The 20,246-nt window shown below is 33.4% G+C and overlaps 2 protein-coding genes and 1 long non-coding RNA gene across 8 annotated transcripts in view; 1 reads left to right on the forward strand and 2 right to left on the reverse strand.

The window, feature by feature from the left end:
- Positions 1-8,266, forward strand: part of LOC143056406 (cyclin-D-binding Myb-like transcription factor 1) — a 45,941-nt gene extending 37,675 nt beyond the window's left edge. The window contains exon 3 of the mRNA XM_076229496.1: positions 5,488-8,266. Coding sequence (XP_076085611.1) covers positions 5,488-6,325 — 838 coding nt within the window. The 3' untranslated portion in view covers positions 6,326-8,266. The remainder of the gene's footprint in view (positions 1-5,487) is intronic.
- An 890-nt stretch (positions 8,267-9,156) lies between these two features.
- LOC143055905 (uncharacterized) lies at positions 9,157-9,656 on the reverse strand. The gene is made up of 2 exons (XR_012972165.1): positions 9,606-9,656; positions 9,157-9,550 (listed from the first exon to the last, which is right to left on the reverse strand). It is a non-coding gene; the product is annotated as an uncharacterized LOC143055905 (long non-coding RNA).
- A 332-nt stretch (positions 9,657-9,988) lies between these two features.
- The window catches only part of LOC143055903 (neuralized-like protein 4), a 43,600-nt gene continuing 33,342 nt past the window's right edge, over positions 9,989-20,246 (reverse strand). For all 6 annotated transcript variants that reach the window (XM_076228952.1, XM_076228953.1, XM_076228949.1 and 3 more), the window contains 8 exons: positions 18,896-19,054; positions 17,417-17,596; positions 15,726-15,807; positions 15,231-15,338; positions 13,932-14,070; positions 13,347-13,462; positions 12,482-12,629; positions 9,989-11,495 (listed from right to left, as the gene is read on the reverse strand). In XM_076228952.1, the coding sequence (XP_076085067.1) occupies positions 11,291-11,495; positions 12,482-12,629; positions 13,347-13,462; positions 13,932-14,070; positions 15,231-15,338; positions 15,726-15,807; positions 17,417-17,596; positions 18,896-19,054 (1,137 nt within the window). In that variant the 3' untranslated portion in view covers positions 9,989-11,290. The remainder of the gene's footprint in view (positions 11,496-12,481; positions 12,630-13,346; positions 13,463-13,931; positions 14,071-15,230; positions 15,339-15,725; positions 15,808-17,416; positions 17,597-18,895; positions 19,055-20,246) is intronic.

A 20,246-nucleotide genomic window follows, 5' to 3' on the forward strand; every position in this document is an offset into this window, starting at 1 on the left:
TACGCCATTGATTGATTTTGACGTTTGTGGTTCAACGTATATAGTAATTCATAATAGAAATATATCATAATGACATATTATAGACAAATATCATACTGACGGGATCTTTTAAAGTACAGAGTCACGTTATAAGCACACTTTTCCACTAATCCACTTTTCCTGAAGTCCATATGGTAGTTTTCCAATGACAGGATTTATTCCGGTCGGTGAATCAAAATAAGCTAGCAGACATCCCAGCTTGGGATTTTCCTTGTGGTATTCTATTTCTGATAGAATGTCAGACAGTTCATATAGACGTGCGTTGTCCTTATTCGTCAAGGTTGGGAATTTGTCGAGTTTACTCCTGAGAGAGGCTTCCAACTTTTCTGGAGCACCTTATCGCTCGTCAAGCCTCTTCCATAATCTTTGTATACCTATTGTAGGATTGGCGTTCGACGCTCTTATGCTAATGGCATGTTTAGCAGACTCTAGACCGAGCCACTTGATCAGTAAATCGATCTGTTCTGAGTCAGAGACTTGTAACTCATCAGTCACATTCTTGAAGCTTGCTTTCCTAGTATGGAAGGATTCTGCCCGATCGTTAAAGCTTGTTAATCGGGAGAAAAGCAGGTCCTTACGCAAGAGAAATCTAGTAATCTCCGATGTGGGGTTGATTTGTTGCTGGTGTGCAACAGGGATCTCTTCTTTAATACCCTGTTTTTGGTGTTCAGCAGGGACATCATCTGAAAGGCCTAGTTTTTGTATACCGGTTACTGGGATTAATGTAACTTCCGGTGACTCAGTATCAGAGGGCAAGACAGCAGGTGTTTGTGAAGGCAAGTTTAGTGCCACAGATGGCACGAACGCCGGTGCTTCATGACTCAGCTCAATCTTAACGGGACTTTGTTTTATCTTTTGAAATCCTGTTACTTCCTTTAAAGCAGTTGGTACATGATGCTTATTGACGAACTCTTGCACACACTGGATAGGGTCTTCAGTTTCATCATGGAGATCGCTAAAGGCTTGGCTGCCGTCGTATTCCAGGACACGAGCCTCGGCTTCTGCGGTTGCAGCTTCTCTTTGTGCTTCTAGAATGTTCATAGCAGCTTTAATTTCGGCTTTTTTCCGTGTTGCACGTGCAGCCTCCTGTTCCATTAAAGTTTTCCTGCGTATGGCCTCACGTTTCATTTCAGCTTTCTGGTGTGCACCCTCAGCATTTCTACTTGTGGCTTCTTGATCTGCTCTGATAGCTTCTTGTTCCGACTCGGCCTTAATTTCATTTTGCTTGAAAAGAGTCTTCTTCTATCATTGCCTTCTGCTTTAGGAGCAAGGCCTGTTTTTCAGCAAAGGCTATCTGAGTTCTGGCAGCCTCTGCTTTGGCACGCTTCTTCCGTGCAAGACTTGACATGTCAGAGACATTGGAGCTACCGCTGTGCGAGCTTTTCTTACCCTTTGAGGTCTTTGTTTTTGTAGATTTAGCCTTTGTAAGGGCAAGGCGATGCTCATGTAAGGTTTCCATGACTAACTCCACTCGGGACAGACGAAAATCCAATGAATGATTACACGCGTCTATGTCTTTTTGACTCTCCAATGTCCTGGTCCTTTTCAGAAAGTCCAGATATTCGTCTGTGAGTCTACGATAACTCGTACATGCTTTTATAAGTTTATCCTGTACTGTTAGAAGTTGTTAGAGTTCTTTTGGAGGCTTGGTGGTCTCCAATACTGTGAAAGTACTTTAATTCGTGGGTATCAATTTTCGTGGTTTGAGAAATATTTACATGTTCGTGGGTTTTTAAATTCGTGGATTTTAGTTTTCTAAAAAAAAAATTTGGAAAATTGAAGCTTTAGAAACGAAGGTTACAAATTGTCTTGATTGAGGAAAATTGCAAAGTAAACATTGACCGGTAAAATGGTAAATCGTAGTGACAACACTAATTAACCCTAGATAAAGTGATCAACAGATTTAAGACCATCAAAGGTGTTAATTAGGCCATAAACATGTCACCTAAAGAAAACAGTACACAAAAACAAATGCTATAAACGTATCTTAATGTTAAATAATTCTTATCAAAATTAAGCTCAGCATAAAATTATTATTTCCGATATGTACGAGAATTATGAGGATATAAAATGAACACGGAAATCTGACTTTCATCGATCAAAAATATTTTTATGAGAATTAAAAGATCAAAAGTTGTACAGTTAATGTTCTGAAAGATTAAATGGGTATACTCCTTCATGGAGTTGTAGTTCATAGCGCGTTTGCCCTATGACTACTATATAGCATTTTCAGATTTGGCGTTATTCAATATATTCTCTAGATCATATCAGTAGTCAAACCTACATGGGATCTTTCCATGTCTTGATTTGGACAATGTTTGTTTTATTTCGTTGGACACTTAAATTCGTGGATAACGTCATCCACGAAAACCACGAAAATTGGTACCCCACGAATAAAAGTACTTTCACAGTAACTGATTCTATATCTGACCAAAGGGTCTCTATTTCCTGACAGAACTTGTCACGTTTTTCTTTGAAAACTCCTTTACCTTTATATGTGAGGTCACGCACTCACCAAGTTTCGACATTTTCATCTGAAAGTGTTGTGTTAGACGGATTTTGTAATAGTTCTAGATCTGGAACATTTTCCTCTGGGAGCTGTGTTTCTTCTTGCTATTCCGTGTGACTGGGATCCATGATGAAAATCAACTAACTGTAGGCAGTGTTTGTTCAACTTGATGGTTTGCTGCCTAGGACGCACAAGTTGTGTTGCGTAGTGTCAAGGTAACAGCTACGAACGATGCTCCGTTGTATTTCCTGTTCAGGAGATGTGTAGACAAGTTGTTGTCAATTGACTATGCTGAGCCGGACTCAACTAGTTTAACCAGGTGACTGCAATCGCAATCTCGATGAATATATAACGAACACAACTCGTTTTGATAAATTGTAATTAATATATTCCACCAGAAAGGTTTACAAGTAGTCAGTAAATTGGTAAACTGAAAGAAATAAAAATACAATATTTTACAAATATGAATGTTAAATACAAGATTATTAATCGAGTCAAAAACGAAAGTAGAATTTGCAGTTCATTTCTCGGAAATAAATATATTACAGTTCGTATGTATTTATAGAACACTTATCCAAAAATAACGGAGTTAAACAGATAAATTTATCACAGTTTATGATTGAATCAAACGTACTTGACAGTGGCATGTCTCGATTTCCTCAGAAAAGTAAAATGTCGTCCATTTTCCATGTGTTGAGATATTGAAGCGGACGGTGTCACAGAAATTATAGGAAGTCGATAAATACGGTGATTTAAGAAATCGGTCCAGTTCCGGATAAATATGAATTATATAATAAACATTGAATGTGGAACAGAATAACTACAAACCACCTCTGCTCTATGGAAGATAATGATATAACTGTACTAGAAATACACACAACCTGTAATTAACTGCCTTTACAGCGCTTTCGCGCTTTGATTAGAGTAATGATATCTACCGGATTTCTTTTATTTCTATTAATAATTTCATTTCATTTAAAACTATCCAGTTTTCAATATGAAAATTTGGTTTAGGAAAGTCAGGAATGGAATGTGAATGGTATCCAAAGTTCTGGGTCGGGAATCCCTCCTTTTTAAAATGGCTGGATCCGCCCCAGAGTAAAAAAACTTGACCGGGATAAAGAAAGGACACAAGCATGACCTTGTACTATTTATTATCATTTATTAAGTACAAAAAGTCGACCAATGCACAACATGTGTTGATTTGGTTATTTTTATATTTTACATGTTTTAAAAGCTGTTCTCCACGTTTTTGCTATTTATTGAAAGTAGGTTTTTAAGAGCAGCGATTACAAGTATAAACGGTTGCCGCTTTAGAAACCTATTTTTGATAAATATAAAAAATGTGTAGAACAAGACTACCTACATCATTTTTCGTTTCGCCTTGACGGAGTCAAAAAGCGAGACATAGGTATGCTATTTTCCGGCGTCGGTGACGGCGGCGATGGCATCAAAAATGTATTAGTTTGTGATTAGGTCTAGTTTTAGGGTGAAGCACAAGTGGTAGGCCAATCATATTTGGTATACAGTTGTATAAGCATTAGCACATCTCATTTCCATGGAAATTATCTGGCCCTGTCCATTCAGTCATGGTCTATTGACTTTGAAACTTTTGCTTATTTTACATGTATTAGTTAGTGATGGGGTCACTTCGTGTGGAGCAACTAGGGGTAGGTCAATGATATTTGGTATGCAGTTGTATAAACATTGGCACACCTCATTTTCATGGAGATAATTTGGCTCCACCCCCTTAGTCATGGTCTATTGACTTTGAAAATTTTGCAAAGTTATCAGTCTTAGTTTGTGATAAGGTCATTTCAAGGGGAACCATTAGTGGAAGGCCAAAATTAATTGGTATTCAGTTGTATAAGCATTGGCACATCTCATTTCCATGGAGAATATTTGGCCTTGTCCCTCAGCCACAGTCTAATGACTTTGAAACTTATCTTTGTTTACATGCATTAGTTTGTGATTGATCAGTTTAAGATAAACTGTTTATGTTAAGTCAATGATATTTGGTATGCATATTTATTGGCATTGCAAGTATCCTTTCCATGGAGGCTATTTAGCCCCACCCCCTCTTCATGGTTCATTGACTTTGAAAGTTTTTCATAGTTTACAAGTTTATGTTTGTATTTAGGTTTAGGAACGACTTATAATAAGTCAATGGTGTTTGGTATGCAGATGTACATGTATTAGTATTGGCACATCTCATTTTAATACATGGAGATCATAGGCATTTGTCTCAGAATTATTTTTCCTATATACCTTATTATAATAAGGTATATAGGAAAAATATACCTTATTATAATAAGGTATATAGGAAAAAAAATTCTGAGACAAGTGCCTGTGATGGAGATTGTTGAGCCATGTTACTCAGTCATGGTTCATTGACTTTGAATATTTCCATAACTTGTGTAATATGTTAAAGTACTGCTATTTTGATTTTAACATTTACATCATCCAAATTACAAAAAGGCGAGACATATCTCTGTGATAATAGTTTATTTTTGCTTTTCAGCTATGTTTAAAAGTGAACATAAAATGAAGCATGTGCATTGGTATTGAACATTTCTTATGAGTACAGAGTGAAATGAAAACTCACACTGTGTTGAACATACTAAGGAAGATGCTTTAATATTCTTATGGAAGGTGCAAACATCATTACCAAGCAAAGCTCAGTCATGAGAATGATTGTTTAGTTTGAAATAAATGACCTGAAATTTGAAGGGTATACTGATGAATAGATTATACATTTATTCAATTTATGATCATTTATGGTCAGTCAATGAAACTCTGATATGGCTATTAGTCAATTTATCAAGGTGGGATGGAAGGGGGAGGTGCTACTTTCTTGAATTAATTAAATAAAGTTAAATCCTTACATATACTGGTCATAATTAAACATTCGCTTCTGATATTTTATTTTATTTTATTAGGTATGGGAAATGGACTTATAAAGAGAAGGAAAAACTGTACAAAAATTGGAATTCGTATCTTGAAAAATATGAATCTGCTTTCAAAAACCCTTTAGATTTACTAGACAGGAGGAGAAATAAGGATTTAATTACTCTGATGAAATTGACAGATTTCTTTAAGGTCATTGCAAGGTCATTAAATAGAACAACAGATTCCTGTTACTGTAAACTTCGACGAGATGTACATTCAATTACTTTGAAAAATGGAATTTTTTCTGAAGTAGAAATGAAGAAATTAAAAAAACTGTCAAAAAAATATAAAAACAAATCATGCAAATATCAGTTAATTGCTGACAAACTGGGACGTGACCGAATGTCTGTAAAGAACAAATTATATCGTCAAATTAAAACAGTAAAAAGGGGGAATTGGACTTTGGAAGAAGAGGAAGACTTAATTAAAGCAGTACGAGAAGTAACTGGTTTACAAAACATGAATGAAATAAAACAACTGGAAATTCCTTGGAGGAAAGTAGCACAGCTAGTACCCACTAGACAGGGATATCAATGCAGGAAACATTTCTTTCTCACTAAATGTTTAAAGCTTGATGAGAATGCTAGTAAATTGAAAACATGGGGAAAAGAAGAGTCACATCGGTTGATAGATATTTTATCCAATGGAGACTATTCTTTTGAAACAGATATTGATTGGAACGAAGTTAATCAATCATTTGTCGATTTCAGTCCATCAGCAAGTTATATACAATTACAGTTCTATAAACTGAAAAGTGGTATACCAGACTTCCATAGAAAATCTTTTTCTGATTTGTTGGAAGAAATTAATTCTAGTCATAAACACTAATCAAGTTAATAATTAATAGGTCTGGACAATTATACATGCACATGAGTAATTAAAAGTTATATTAGTTCTGAATATGAACATGATGAACACATTACCAATTATTTTTTTTTAAGTTAAGGGGTTCATATTTTTTGGGAAGAAATTTTGAAGAAAAAAAGCAACGAATTATATCTATCAGAGATAATGAAATTTGTTCTGCAAGGTACATCCAATATTGTTGATATTGTGTCCAAATTTGCCCCAACTGTTCAGGGTTCATTTCCTGCAGTTGTATCAGGCTACACTCAGTGAAGCATTTTATTTGTTTTTGGAATGAATGAAATATTAGAAGTTTTTAAAACCTTGATATAAAGGTAAAAAAAACTTATAAAAGAGTTTGATAAAAGAAATACCATTTAGTCAGTCAATTTCCTAATTTATGAAAATTTCAGAGAGTGCATTGTTTTTAAATTTTGGTTTCCAGATGTTATCTTTTGAACATGATGTCAATGACGTTGGTTAAATACTGATATTTGAAATGAGAAAAACACTATTTATTTTGTCAAAACAGCAATTATGGAATGAAATTTAAGAAAAAAGGTTACCTTTAAAAATAAATGATGTTTTAAGTTATCATTAATTTAATATCTAAACTTGTCAGATATTTCCCATATAGGAAAAAGATGACTGGCCCTATTGATTTAGGGGTCAATAAGTAAAAGATCAAGGTCACAACAGCTATCAATTCACTGAAATTTGGGTCAAGTTTTGGTGTCCTGATGTTGACTTTGGAGACTGAAATTTGAGGCAACTTGTTTCCAGATGTTGTCTTTTGAGCTTTATGTGAAACTTTTTCATAACTTGGATGTAAATGCCCAAAAGAATTGGAAATACCATTTTTTAAATGTTTTTTGGTACATAAGTAGTGCTATACATATTGTAATTTTGTCATAATTCAATTGTTGTTTTTGGATGCTTTCTTTAAAACTTTTCTCCTACTATAGTAAATTATCAAACTTGTTTCAATAATGTGACAAGGGGTGTCAAAAGACATAAAGTCAAGGTCAAAGTCACAACTGTGATTTTTTTTGTTGGCATGCAGAGTTCCCATTACTATATTTTTCTTTGTGTATCATATGAAATGCTTTGTGATTTTGTTTTTGTCAAAAATGTGTATTGTACTTATGAAATGAAATTATTTGTCAGATCACACACTATAATTATGAATATTGTCAGATCACACACTGTAATTATGAATATTGTCAGATCACACACTGTATGAATATTGTCAGATCACACACTGTAATTATGAATATTGTCAGATCACACACTGTAATTATGAATATTGTCAGATCCTGCACTTTCGCCTGGCTATTTCTGCTTGGTTTTGCTTTTTGAGGCAGGGATTGTCCTTCCAGTTTTCCTTCCCATGGAAATAGTATTAAATTGGAAAATAAGTCTGTAATTTGATATTGTCTATTGTACCAATAAGATTTTTGTTTATTTTAGATCAGTTGGTAGATTTCTAAACTATTTGTTTGTTCTACTCGTATTAAATTTTCTTCCTTTTCAAGTTTGCAAGATAATAGACAAAGCTTGTATTTTACCCCCTATGTTATATTTTTAGCTTTCATTGCTATGTTTGTTGGCGACAGGATCATACAACGCATATTTTGTTGTGGAAGTTCATGTTCAGTGTGCCATGGAATTGTATATACATGCATGAACAGATGCTTTTTTTTACAGTTTACATTCAAATACTGTCTTTATTTTTTTTGTTTCCCATAGGAGGGACATACATGTTCCTTGATATATGTTGAGATTTCAGAAAAAGCACATTTGGTTGTTTGTACTCTTTTAAGATTTCAAATAGTTTAATACTAATAGCATTATTCATTTGTTAAGCCTAAAACAGTATGTATCAATCATTATTTTACATTAATAAACTGTTAACAGAGATATGTCTCGCCTATTTGTTATTTTGATAATGCAAATTTTGAATTAGTGATACTTTAATATGCATGTTATGCAAATATTCAAAGTCAATTAATCATGAATGAAGGTACAAGGCTGAACAATCTCCATGGAAATGAAATGAGCCAATGCTATTACAACTGCATACCATTTATCATTGGCCTACCACTAGCGGCTCCCCATAAACGAACCTAATTACAAACTAATACATGAAATGTTAGCAAAATTTTCAAAGACCATGGCTAATGGGGCCTGACCAAATAGTCTTCATTAAAATGAGATATATGCCAATTCTTGTTCAACTGCATACCAAATATCATTGACCTACTACTAGTGGTTCCCAATAAACTGGCCTAATCACAAACAAATACATGTACTAAACTAAGCAAAGTTTCAAAGTCAATAGACAATGAATGAGGGGGCAGGGCCACATTATCTCCATGGTAATGAGATGTACCAATTCTAATACAACTGCATACCAAATATCATTGACCTACCCAAATATTATTGGCCTACCACTAGTGGTTCACCATAAACTAGATAAGGGTAATCACAAACTAATAATCTGACCTAAAATTGATCCTTGTTGAGTACCTGTGATTTGTTTTATTTCTCATATACCGTAAGCAATAGACCAGCTTTATTTGATTTATGGAATGATTGTAAAATGTACATGTCAGTCATGCTGGTGTCACCTGACCTTGAACCTGTTTTTATGGTTCATTGGATAATGATAGGGTTTTCTTAGGTAATATAAGCAATACTAATATACTTATGCAGAAAATGGTGGATTGCACCTGGTTCTATAGCTTGCTTAACCTCTCACTTGTATGACAGTCTCATATAATTTGAATGGAGATAAAAGGAAACATGACAAACTTGTTTTCACATTTAATCTTTAAGCAACATATAATTTACACAAACAATTATAACAATAGGAAATAAATTATAGTAAATTTGCCTAAAAAGTCATTATTGAAAATGACAAGCCTCCTGAAATGTTCGAAAGTTACAGATGTAGTTTTCAACCAACATAATACAAAAGATAATGTGTTGGTTAAAAACTCAAAACATAAAACTGATAAGTGGTTTCATTAAAGTCATGTGGTTTTGATAACCTAATTTTATCTGAAATGTCTATACATTGGAAAATTGCTTGTAACTTAGATTGTTGAGATTTTTTTAGTGTATTTCATGGAATCTAAGAAATATTTAGTCAAGTTCTGTTGAGGACCTTAACATATCTGTTGAAATTATCCAGGAGTTATTTACCTTTGTCATTTTCTGCTTCTATCACATGTCTTGGAATTATTTTGGAGTTATCTACCTTTGTCATTTTCTGTTCTATCACATGACTTGGAATTATTTTGGAGTTATCTATCTTTGTCATTTTCTGCTTCTATCACATGACATTGAAACTATTTTGAAGTTATCTGTCTTTGTCATTTTCTGCTTCTGTCATGAATGATAAGGAATGGCAGACTGATGATTTGTTCAAAGGAATAAATATTTCTGATTTTTCAAAATTTCAATACAGTATATATAACCATAGGAGACCATGTCCTGATCACAAAAACCCAATTTCTATGTGAAATCTTGGTCAACCCCATAATTAGGAATACATCTTTTAATGTTCACATTAAAATCAGACCATTAGCTTTCTCATTTGAATTGTTTGTCATTTGTCATTTAAGGCCTTTTATAGTGGACTATGTGGTCTAAATTTTGTTCATTGTTAAAGGCAATACATTGACCTATAGTTGTTAACTTCTGTGTCATTTCGACTCTGGTGGAGAGTTGTCAGAACACACCTTTTTATACGCCCGTCAAAATTTTGACGGGACGTATTATGGTATACAAATGTCCTGTGTCCGTCCGTCCATCCATCTGTCTGTCTGTCCGGCGTAAACATGTCACACCGTAACTTGAGAATGACTTATCCAAATTTCATGAAACTTATCATAGTTGTTTCTTATGATGGTCAAATGATCTGTATACTTTTTGGTGAAAATAAGATTAAAACTTTTTGAGTTACAGCACTTTGTAACTAAAACAGGGGTGTGTTTTTTTCACATGTCGCACCGTATCTCAAAAACGATTCTTGATTATGGCTTAAAACTTTAAACACTTCTTAGTTATATTAATCCTAATATCTGTATACTTTTTGGTGATGATTCAAAATTTTATTTTTGAGTTATTGCGTATTTTGTAAAAAAGGGGGAGGGGTTTTTTACATGTCCCGCCATGTCTCAAAAGCAATATATGGTTTTTGCTTAAAACTTTCTCAGAAACTATTTATGATTATTGCATAAAACTTCCACACAAGACGTCAGGTGTATCATGCGCTCATGGCCCAGCTGTTTATTATTTGTATATTTGTAAAGTTTCAAAACGTTGTTACCCAAATTCATGGAAAACAAAAGCTTCCTCACTTTTCCATTTCTGACGAACCACAAATGAGGTTCAAAACTCTTAATTGGCATAAATGTTAAAAAGTTAAAAAGCATATAGACTATGATTCAAGTTGATTTGACCACAAACTTCTGGTAATATAAACTACCCTAAAGTTTAACGTGATACAGGAAGGGTGGTCAAAATGAGGCACAGATGAGGAAACATGATGCCACAAAGACAATCTCTTCTATCAACTCAAATTGAAATACTGTCCAAGTCTTCTTAACTCCACATTCAACCAGATAATGACTTAGATGATAAATCCTTTTAAAGATCTAGACATCATAACATTTGATTTACGATGACTGTTTTATGATTGACCTGTTTTTTTAAGGAACATTCTTCATAACACATTTGATTTACAATGACTTTGATGATGAGACTGTTTTTTTAAGGACCAGTCTTTTTATATTTGATTTACCATGACTCTTTAATGATGGAGGTTTTTTTAAGGATCCTTACATGATGAACTTACCGTTAAAAGGATCAGTCTTCATGATGAATTTAAAATGACTGTTACATGATGGACCTTTTACTTTTGATACTAAAAAAACATTTTTATTCAATCTTAATTAACAATGACTGTAACATAATTGACCCCCGTTCTTTTGTTGACCATTCTAGTTCATTGTTTTTAAATTTCGGGTCTATTTGTTCATCAAAGCCTAAAGACTGAGGTCCAACTTTATAGGAGCCTGGTTTTAACCACACCTGTAGTCCTATTCTAACACAGTAGGTCTTTTTGGTCTTTGGATCTGTTAATCTGTAAACAAATATTAAAAAAATATAAAATTATTCCATAGATAATAAAACTTTGATTGAAAGCTCTGTCAATAATGTAAATGTGTGACTTTAGTTGGTCTTTGGATCTGTTAATCTGTAAACAAATATTAAAATTGAGTAATACAAAAAAAATATAAAATTATTCCATAAATAATAAAACTTTGATTGAAAGCTCTATCAATAATGTAAATATGTGACTATAGTTGAAGACTATGAAAACTTCCAGATATATACTAATTTTGTTGAGGCAAGTTTGTTTAAACAAAATCTTCTTCACAGAGGAGTTGCATACACAACGTGTCATTGTACAATTAGTAAGATTCTTGACAAGTTTTACAGGCACTTGTCTTTGTGGCATATAAGACAACCATATACATGTATTACCCTGTTTGGCTCATTTGGTGTTTTTTTTTAACCAAGCGTGTCAAAGAAGAGGGACGAAAGATACCAAATGGACAGTCAAACTCATAAATCGAAAATAAACTGACAACGCCATGGCTAAAAATGAAAAAAAGACAAACAGACAAACAACAGTACACATGACACAACATAGAAAACTAAAGAATAAGCAACACGAACCCCACCAAAAACTAGGGGTAATCTCAGGTGCTTCGGAAGGGTAAGCAGATTTTGCTCCACATGTGGCACCCATCAAAGAATGCTTAAAAGTTCAGAGTAATTTTAGTCATATAAGCTAGGTAGTTAACTCTTTAAATATTAATGGGTTTGAATAACCTGTGTTACTTAGACACTTCAAATTCTAGTAAATTGTTCACACAAATTGCCAGTGATTTAAATTTGTAGGGATTGTAATGTGTTGAAAGCATGTTCTTCAAAACTCTGTGATATACTTACTTATCGCTTATGCTTATGTTTAGGACTGAATTTGTCAATTCAGCACAATTAATACATATATTAGAATACACCCTAAAGACCAGACATTAACACTGTGTGGTGTGTACTTACTTATATTTAGGACTGAATTCATTACATCCAGCATATTTAATAGTCGGAGATAAGTACACTGGTTTGAGACCACAGGTTTCTGGTCGTGATTTCTCTGTGTATTTTGTTATAGATGACGTTAAAATACTGCATGATCCACTCTCACTCCCTAAAAATAGATAAAATTGATAAAGTTTTATAAAATGCAGCTAATAAACCCTAGATTACAGCTAATTCACACTGAACAGATCTCTGCGGAAATGCTTAATAATTGGAGGGATGAAGAAATGCCTGCTAATTTCTCTATCTTCAACCAAAGCAAGAGATAGACCTCTTTCATGATCATTTACTAGTATTCAACAAAATTATCCAAACCCTGAAAGATTTGGTAAAATATCTTATAGAATAATGATGAATGTACATTTGTGTCAATGTATACATTCTTCCATAATATCAAGTCCAAATATTACATTTAATTGTTAGATTCATGTAATAAACATCAGGCTCTTACTGACTTATAAAATATTATTAACTATGTATGCTGTTCTACACTCTAATATCTGTGGCTGTACTTCACAGATTTCACATGCAACATCATTATCAGTACAGGAAGACATATTATCGCTATTTTCCAAAATTTTCCTTTGATCTTACTGACTGATAATTTTCTTTCTCAGCACAGTAGAGTGGTATGAAAAATTATTCCTAGAAAGTAATGGTGCACATGCCTGATGTCAATAGCGATAAACAGATTATCATTGGTCATCTCAACACGATTGATTCTCACTTTCGCCATTACGGTTCAAGCGAGAAAATGAATCTCGTTGAGATAATCAATGATTATCTATAAATCTTATGAAATGCCCCCCAAACAATTTAATTTTACCTGATACATGTAAATCCCCAGTATCCACAATTCTCCGTAACAAATCCATCCGTGTTCCGTAATAGGCTGAGTGCCATTTGTCCTGAACATTTAATGTGTGAGCTTTGTTCGGTAATCTGAAATAAATCAATGGACATCAGTTTTGTTTTTGTTCTTATGCCAGTGGGGTCATGTTCACTCTGAAACTTAATGTTTACATACACTATTTCTTAGAAGATCGGATAAGGGTTCACAATACTGAATAGTAAAGTTCAGAAATTATTAGACTAAAATGCGATTTTAATTTTTTGTGATTTTGAGAAAAATCCTGTTTGATCTTATACCACATGGTATTTGACCTTGGTGTCATAGTGTATTTTGAACCCCCTAAAAAGTGAACCCGTATGATGACTATTTGCAAATCCTGGATTTTAATTGGCAGTTTCTGGATGAGAGATCTAATCAGCTGATATCTTATCATTATAGAGAAAATAAAATCCAGAGCTAATTTGATATGCTAAATTGACAGTTTTTCATCGGTTATGTCTTCAGACATTAAGGTAGCCATCTAAGATCAGAGAGGTGTACCAATTGCATTATACTTACTTGAAAGAGAATTTACACCAGGAGGAAGGAAGAGCAAATTCTTTTGGTGGATCTCCTTTACAATGATACATTTCATCAGATCTAAGTTTGTGGCAGACATCACAGTAACAAATATTCATGGAGGAGTCGAAATATCCATCTAAAAATAGAAAAAAAAACCATTCATGTCCAGGTCAAAATATCCATCTTAAAATACAAGAAAAAATTTATAGAGGGATCAACATATCTGTCTAAAAATAGACAAACATTCATAGAGGGGTCAAAATATCCATCTAAAAATAGAAAGACATTCATGGATGGTCAAAATATCCATCTAAAAATAGATAAACATTCATTAAATGGTCAAAATGTCCATCTAAAAATAGACATTCATTGAATGGTCAAAATATCCATCTAAAAATAGATAAACATTCATCGAATGGTCAAAATATCCATCTAAAAATAGACATTCATTGAATGGTCAAAATATCCATCTAAAAATAGATAAACATTCATTGAATGGTCAAAATATCCATCTAAAATAGATAGACATTCATAGAGGGGTCAAAATATCCATATTAAGATAGACAAACATTCATAGAGGGGTAACCATATCCATCTTTTAAGATAGATGAACATTCATAGAGGAGTTGAAATATCCATCTTTAAATAAACAAACTTTCATGAAGGAGTCAAAAATCTATCTAAAAATAGACTAACATTCATAGAGGGGTAAAAATATCCATCTAAAAATAGACAAACATTCATATAGGGGTTAAAAAAAGCTATTTGTATACAGTTGTATTAGCATTGGCACATCTACTTTTCATTGAAATTGTTTGAGCCCTGTCACCTCAGTAATGGTATATTAATTTTGAAATTTTTGCTAAGTTTAAATGATGAAATTCATTATTAAGTCAGTAAAAGGAAACAATAATGATAAGTCAAAGATATTTAGTATGCCACTGTATAAGGATTAGAACATCTCATGTCTATGGAGATTTTATGCCCATTCAATCATGGTTTATTGATTTTGGAAAGTATTATAATTTTCATGTACAAGTTTGTGATCAGGTCAGGTAAGGGGAACCACTTATGAATAGTATTGGCATTAGCAAATCTTATGTTCACAACAATTATTCTGCCTTCTCCGCTCAGTCCTGATTCATTGACTTCAGTTTACATGTAAAAAGTATGGCCTTTTTCATTTCAACATTTGTTGAGTATTGAAATAATTTATAAGCAGTACCTACCCGTGTTTTTATTATATTTATGTTATTATGCATACCTGTGTTTTTATTATATTTATGTTATACATACCAGGAACTCCTAACAGTATTTTTATCCTAGAACAAATATTTTGGTATTCACAGTTCCGGACTAAGTTAGGTTCTACAATATTTATTCTTCCTGACTTCTCCTTTACCACTACAAAACATGATAACATGATTTCAATACCTCATCTATCTCATCTCATGAATATTCATATTATAACTCATCTCATGAATATTCATATTATAACTCATCTCATGAATATTCATATTATAACTCATCTCATGAATATTCATATTATAAACCTATAGATTCTCCATAGTTTCTCCCCTTACCACTGCAAAACATGATAACATGATATCAATACCTCATCTCATGAATATTCATATAATATATAACATAGAACTATAGATAACATTTACCACTTTCGATAAATAACATTAAATGTTCTTATATTCTTATATTATTATCAGGAACAATACTTAATGATTAAATCCAAAAGACTATGGAATCAAGGAATTTTATAAATACAACATATAATACCTTCATCGAAATCAGCTTTTTCTCTGTCCTCTGCTATACACATAGGGACAGGGGATACACGTTCTGTTGGTACGACAGAAACCTATAAATACAATATTTTAACCCAATTACATAATCCTAAGTGTTTGCCATAGTATAAGTAGAGATTTGGATAACACTCACTCAGTTTGAATTACATATATATAAGTTAGGATTATTTCAATTAAATGATTTGTGATTCCTGAAGTGCACTTTTGGTAATCTGGTCAAGTTCTTTGCATGTTTGGATGGATATAACTGTGGTTTGTTAAAAAGGGAGATACTGTATTTTGAACTATGAATCGCATCTTTTTTTATCTATTGAGGTGTAAAAGCATCGACCAAAGCATATTTTGAATGGAAAGCTAAAGTAATAGCACATTCTGTAAACAGGGGAGATAATAACATGTTTATATTACCATACATTTCTATTTTCCCACATCCAGTGTAGGGAATGGGATTATGGTTTATAATCAGGGGAGATAATTCCCTTATCATATCAATAATCCTTAATTCAGAATCAAGAGATGGAGAAGTCCCCTTCGTGATTTCCCCATCCTTAGTCAGGAGGGAAAATTACCTTTTCTCATCAACAATCTGTGAATCAGAATCAAGAGATGGAGAAGTCCCCTTCGTGATTTCCCCATTCCTTAGTCAGGGAAGATAATTACCTTTTCTCATCAACAATCTGTGAATCAGAATCAAGAGATGGATAAGTCCCCTTTGTGATTTCCCCATTCCTTAGTCAGGGGAGATAATTATCTGTTCACATTGACAATCTGTGATTCAGAATCAAGAGATGGATAAGTCCCCTTCGTGATTTCCCCATTCCTTAGTCAGGGGAGATAATCACCTGTTCTCATTGACAATCTGTGATTCAGAATCAAGAGATGGATAAGTCCCCTTCGTGATTTCCCCATTCCTTAGTCAGGGGAGATAATTACCTTTTCTCATCAACAATCTGTGAATCAGAATCAAGAGATGGATAAGTCCCCTTTGTGATTTCCCCATTCCTTAGTCAGGGGAGATAATCACCTGTTCTCATCAACAATCTGTGAATCAGAATCAAGAGATGGAGAAGTCCCCTTCGTGATTTCCCCATTCCTTAGTCAGGAGGGATAATTACCTTTTCTCATCAACAATCTGTGAATCAGAATCAAGAGATGGATAAGTCCCCTTTGTGATTTCCCCATTCCTTAGTCGGGAGAGATAATTACCTGTTCACATTGACAATCTGTGAATCAGAATCAAGAGATGGATGAGTCCCCTTTGTGATTTCCCCATTCCTTAGTCAGGGGAGATAGTTACCTGTTCACATTGACAATCTGTGATTCAGAATCAAGAGATGGATAAGTCCCCTTTGTGATTTCCCCATTCCTTAGTCAGGGGAGATAATTATCTGTTCACATTGACAATCTGTGATTCAGAATCAAGAGATGGATAAGTCCCCTTCGTGATTTCCCCCATTCCTTAGTCAGGGGAGATAATTACCTGTTCACATTGACAATCTGTGATTCAGAATCAAGAGATGGATAAGTCCCCTTTGTGATTTCCCCATTCCTTAGTCAGGGGAGATAATCACCTGTTCTCATTGACAATCTGTGATTCGGAATCAAGAGATGGATAAGTCCCCTTCGTGATTTCCCCATTCCTTAGTCAGGGGAGATAATTACCTGTTCACATTGACCGTAGAGATCTATTATTCCATAACATGGATAGGGAATGTCCCTGGCTGCTACACCTTGGTCCATATTATCTATATATAGGTGCAAACAGAAGTCATTATCTATTAATAAGCCTACAGTTTGGCCTATTTTTAACTGGTCTAGATTTGGTCCATACTTTTCTTTCACCTGTAAAAGAAAACACTTAATCATTGTATTTCAAATAAGTCTAACTGAAATATTTTAGTACAGATACAAAATAAAACCATTTACAAGATCTATTGACAAGATGATAATTTTTATATTTATTTCCTTGTTTCTCTTTGGATTTGTTATCATAAATTCCCAATTGGATAGAAATTAGCAGTTATTTTATATGTACAAAGATATCTAATAACAGTGTAAAAATGGTATAAATATTTCTTATCTCATTGGAAAAAATATTCTGTATTCTTTAATCAATTAGGATAAACTAAGATCCTTGTCATATGGTCTCATTGGCAATCATACCCCGTCTTCTTGTCTTTTTAAGTTTAAAAATATTTCATGTCATTCAAAATAATATTATAAAGGAACTTCTAATTCCATGTAATTGGAAATAATATTAAAAGGGAACTTCTAATTCCATGTAATTGGAAATAATATTAAAAGGGAACTTCTAATTCCATGTAATTGGAAATAATATTATAAAGAAACTTCTAATTCCATGTAATTGGAAATAATATTAAAAGGGAACTTCTAATTCCATGTAATTGGAAATAATATTAAAAGGGAACTTCTAATTCCATGTAATTGGAAATAATATTAAAAGGGAACTTCTAATTCCATGTAATTGGAAATAATATTAAAAGGGAACTTCTAATTCCATGTAATTGGAAATAATATTAAAAGGGACTTCTAATTCCATGTAATTGGAAATAATATTAAAAGGGAACTTCTAATTCCATGTAATTGGAAATAATATTATAAAGAAACTTCTAATTCCATGTAATTGGAAATAATATTAAAAGGGAACTTCTAATTCCATGTAATTGGAAATAATATTAAAAGGGAACTTCTAATTCCATGTAATTGGAAATAATATTAAAAGGGACTTCTAATTCCATGTAATTGGAAATAATATTAAAAGGGACTTCTAATTCCATGTAATTGGAAATAATATTAAAAGGGAACTTCTAATTCCATGTAATTGGAAATAATATTAAAAGGGAACTTCTAATTCCATGTAATTGGAAATAATATTATAAAGGAACTTCTTATTCCATGTAATTGGAAATAATATTATAAAGGAACTTTTAATTTCATGAAATTGGAAATAATATTATAAAGGAACTTGTAATTTCATAAAAAGAGGACTATTTGGATGCAAGAGAAACTGATCACCTCTTTTTAAATTTGTATACAGATAATATTTCAATAACTGTAAAAGGGCACTCTTTACCTAATCACAACAATTGTAGACTTAATCTTCTTGTATTATTACATTACCTTGACACCACAACTGTAAACTGAATCGCCTTGTACTACAATACAGGACTTTTTAATACCAATGGCTGATACTGGAAAGTTAAATCTGTCAGGTGTAAAACCCAATACACCAACAACTAGTGAGCAACTCCAACAGGTATTTAATTTATCTACTTTTATCTGAAAATATAAACAAAAAACAATTTAATAACCACAGGTCATTTAGAAAATTAAAAGGGAGTATAAACTTGGTGTGAGCCAAGGTTCCGTGTTGAAGGCCGTACATTGACCTATAATGGTTTACTTTTTTAAATTGATATTTGGATGGAGAGTTGTCTCATTGGCACTCACACCACATCTTCCTATATCTATAAACATCTATTCTTAACTGAGAGTATGTCTAAATAAAGATCTAGCAGGTGATTTGAGATTCTAAATGTCAGACGATTTCATTCATAAAAAAATATCTTGAGCTTGTTTCCAGTTCGCACTGACCCGTTTCAGGACTTTTCTGATTAAGTTTGAGCAAATACAATTAAGGTAAGCAAAGGCTCACCTGGATCTATCTTCAACACTTGTCACTTTCTAACAAAGGCTCAACTGAATCTATCTTCAACACTTGTCACTTTCTAGCAAAGGCTCACCTGAATCTATCTTCAACACTTGTCACTTTCTAGCAAAGGCTCGCCTGAATCTATCTTCAACACTTGTCACTTTCTAACAAAGGCTCGCCTGAATCTATCTTCAACACTTCTCACTTTCTAACAAAGGCTCGCCTGAATCTATCTTCAACACTTCTCACTTTCTAACAAAGGCTCGCCTGAATCTATCTTCAACACTTGTCACTTTCTAGCAAAGGCTCACCTGAATCTATCTTCAACACTTGTCACTTTCTAACAAAGGCTCGCCTGAATCTATCTTCAACACTTGTCACTTTCTAGCAAAGGCTCACCTGAATCTATCTTCAACACTTGTCACTTTCTAACAAAGGCTCACCTGAATCTATCTTCAACACTTGTCACTTTCTAACAAAGGCTCACCTGAATCTATCTTCAACACTTGTCACTTTCTAACAAAGGCTCGCCTGAATCTATCTTCAACACTTCTCACTTTCTAGCAAAGGCTCACCTGAATCTATCTTCAACACTTCTCACTTTCTAACAAAGGCTCGCCTGAATCTATCTTCAACACTTGTCACTTTCTAGCAAAGGCTCACCTGAATCTATCTTCAACACTTGTCACTTTCTAACAAAGGCTCGCCTGAATCTATCTTCAACACTTGTCACTTTCTAGCAAAGGCTCACCTGAATCTATCTTCAACACTTGTCACTTTCTAACAAAGGCTCACCTGAATCTATCTTCAACACTTGTC

This window comes from Mytilus galloprovincialis, chromosome 13, assembly GCF_965363235.1.
Source record: "Mytilus galloprovincialis chromosome 13, xbMytGall1.hap1.1, whole genome shotgun sequence".
Lineage (NCBI taxonomy): Eukaryota > Metazoa > Mollusca > Bivalvia > Mytilida > Mytilidae > Mytilus > Mytilus galloprovincialis.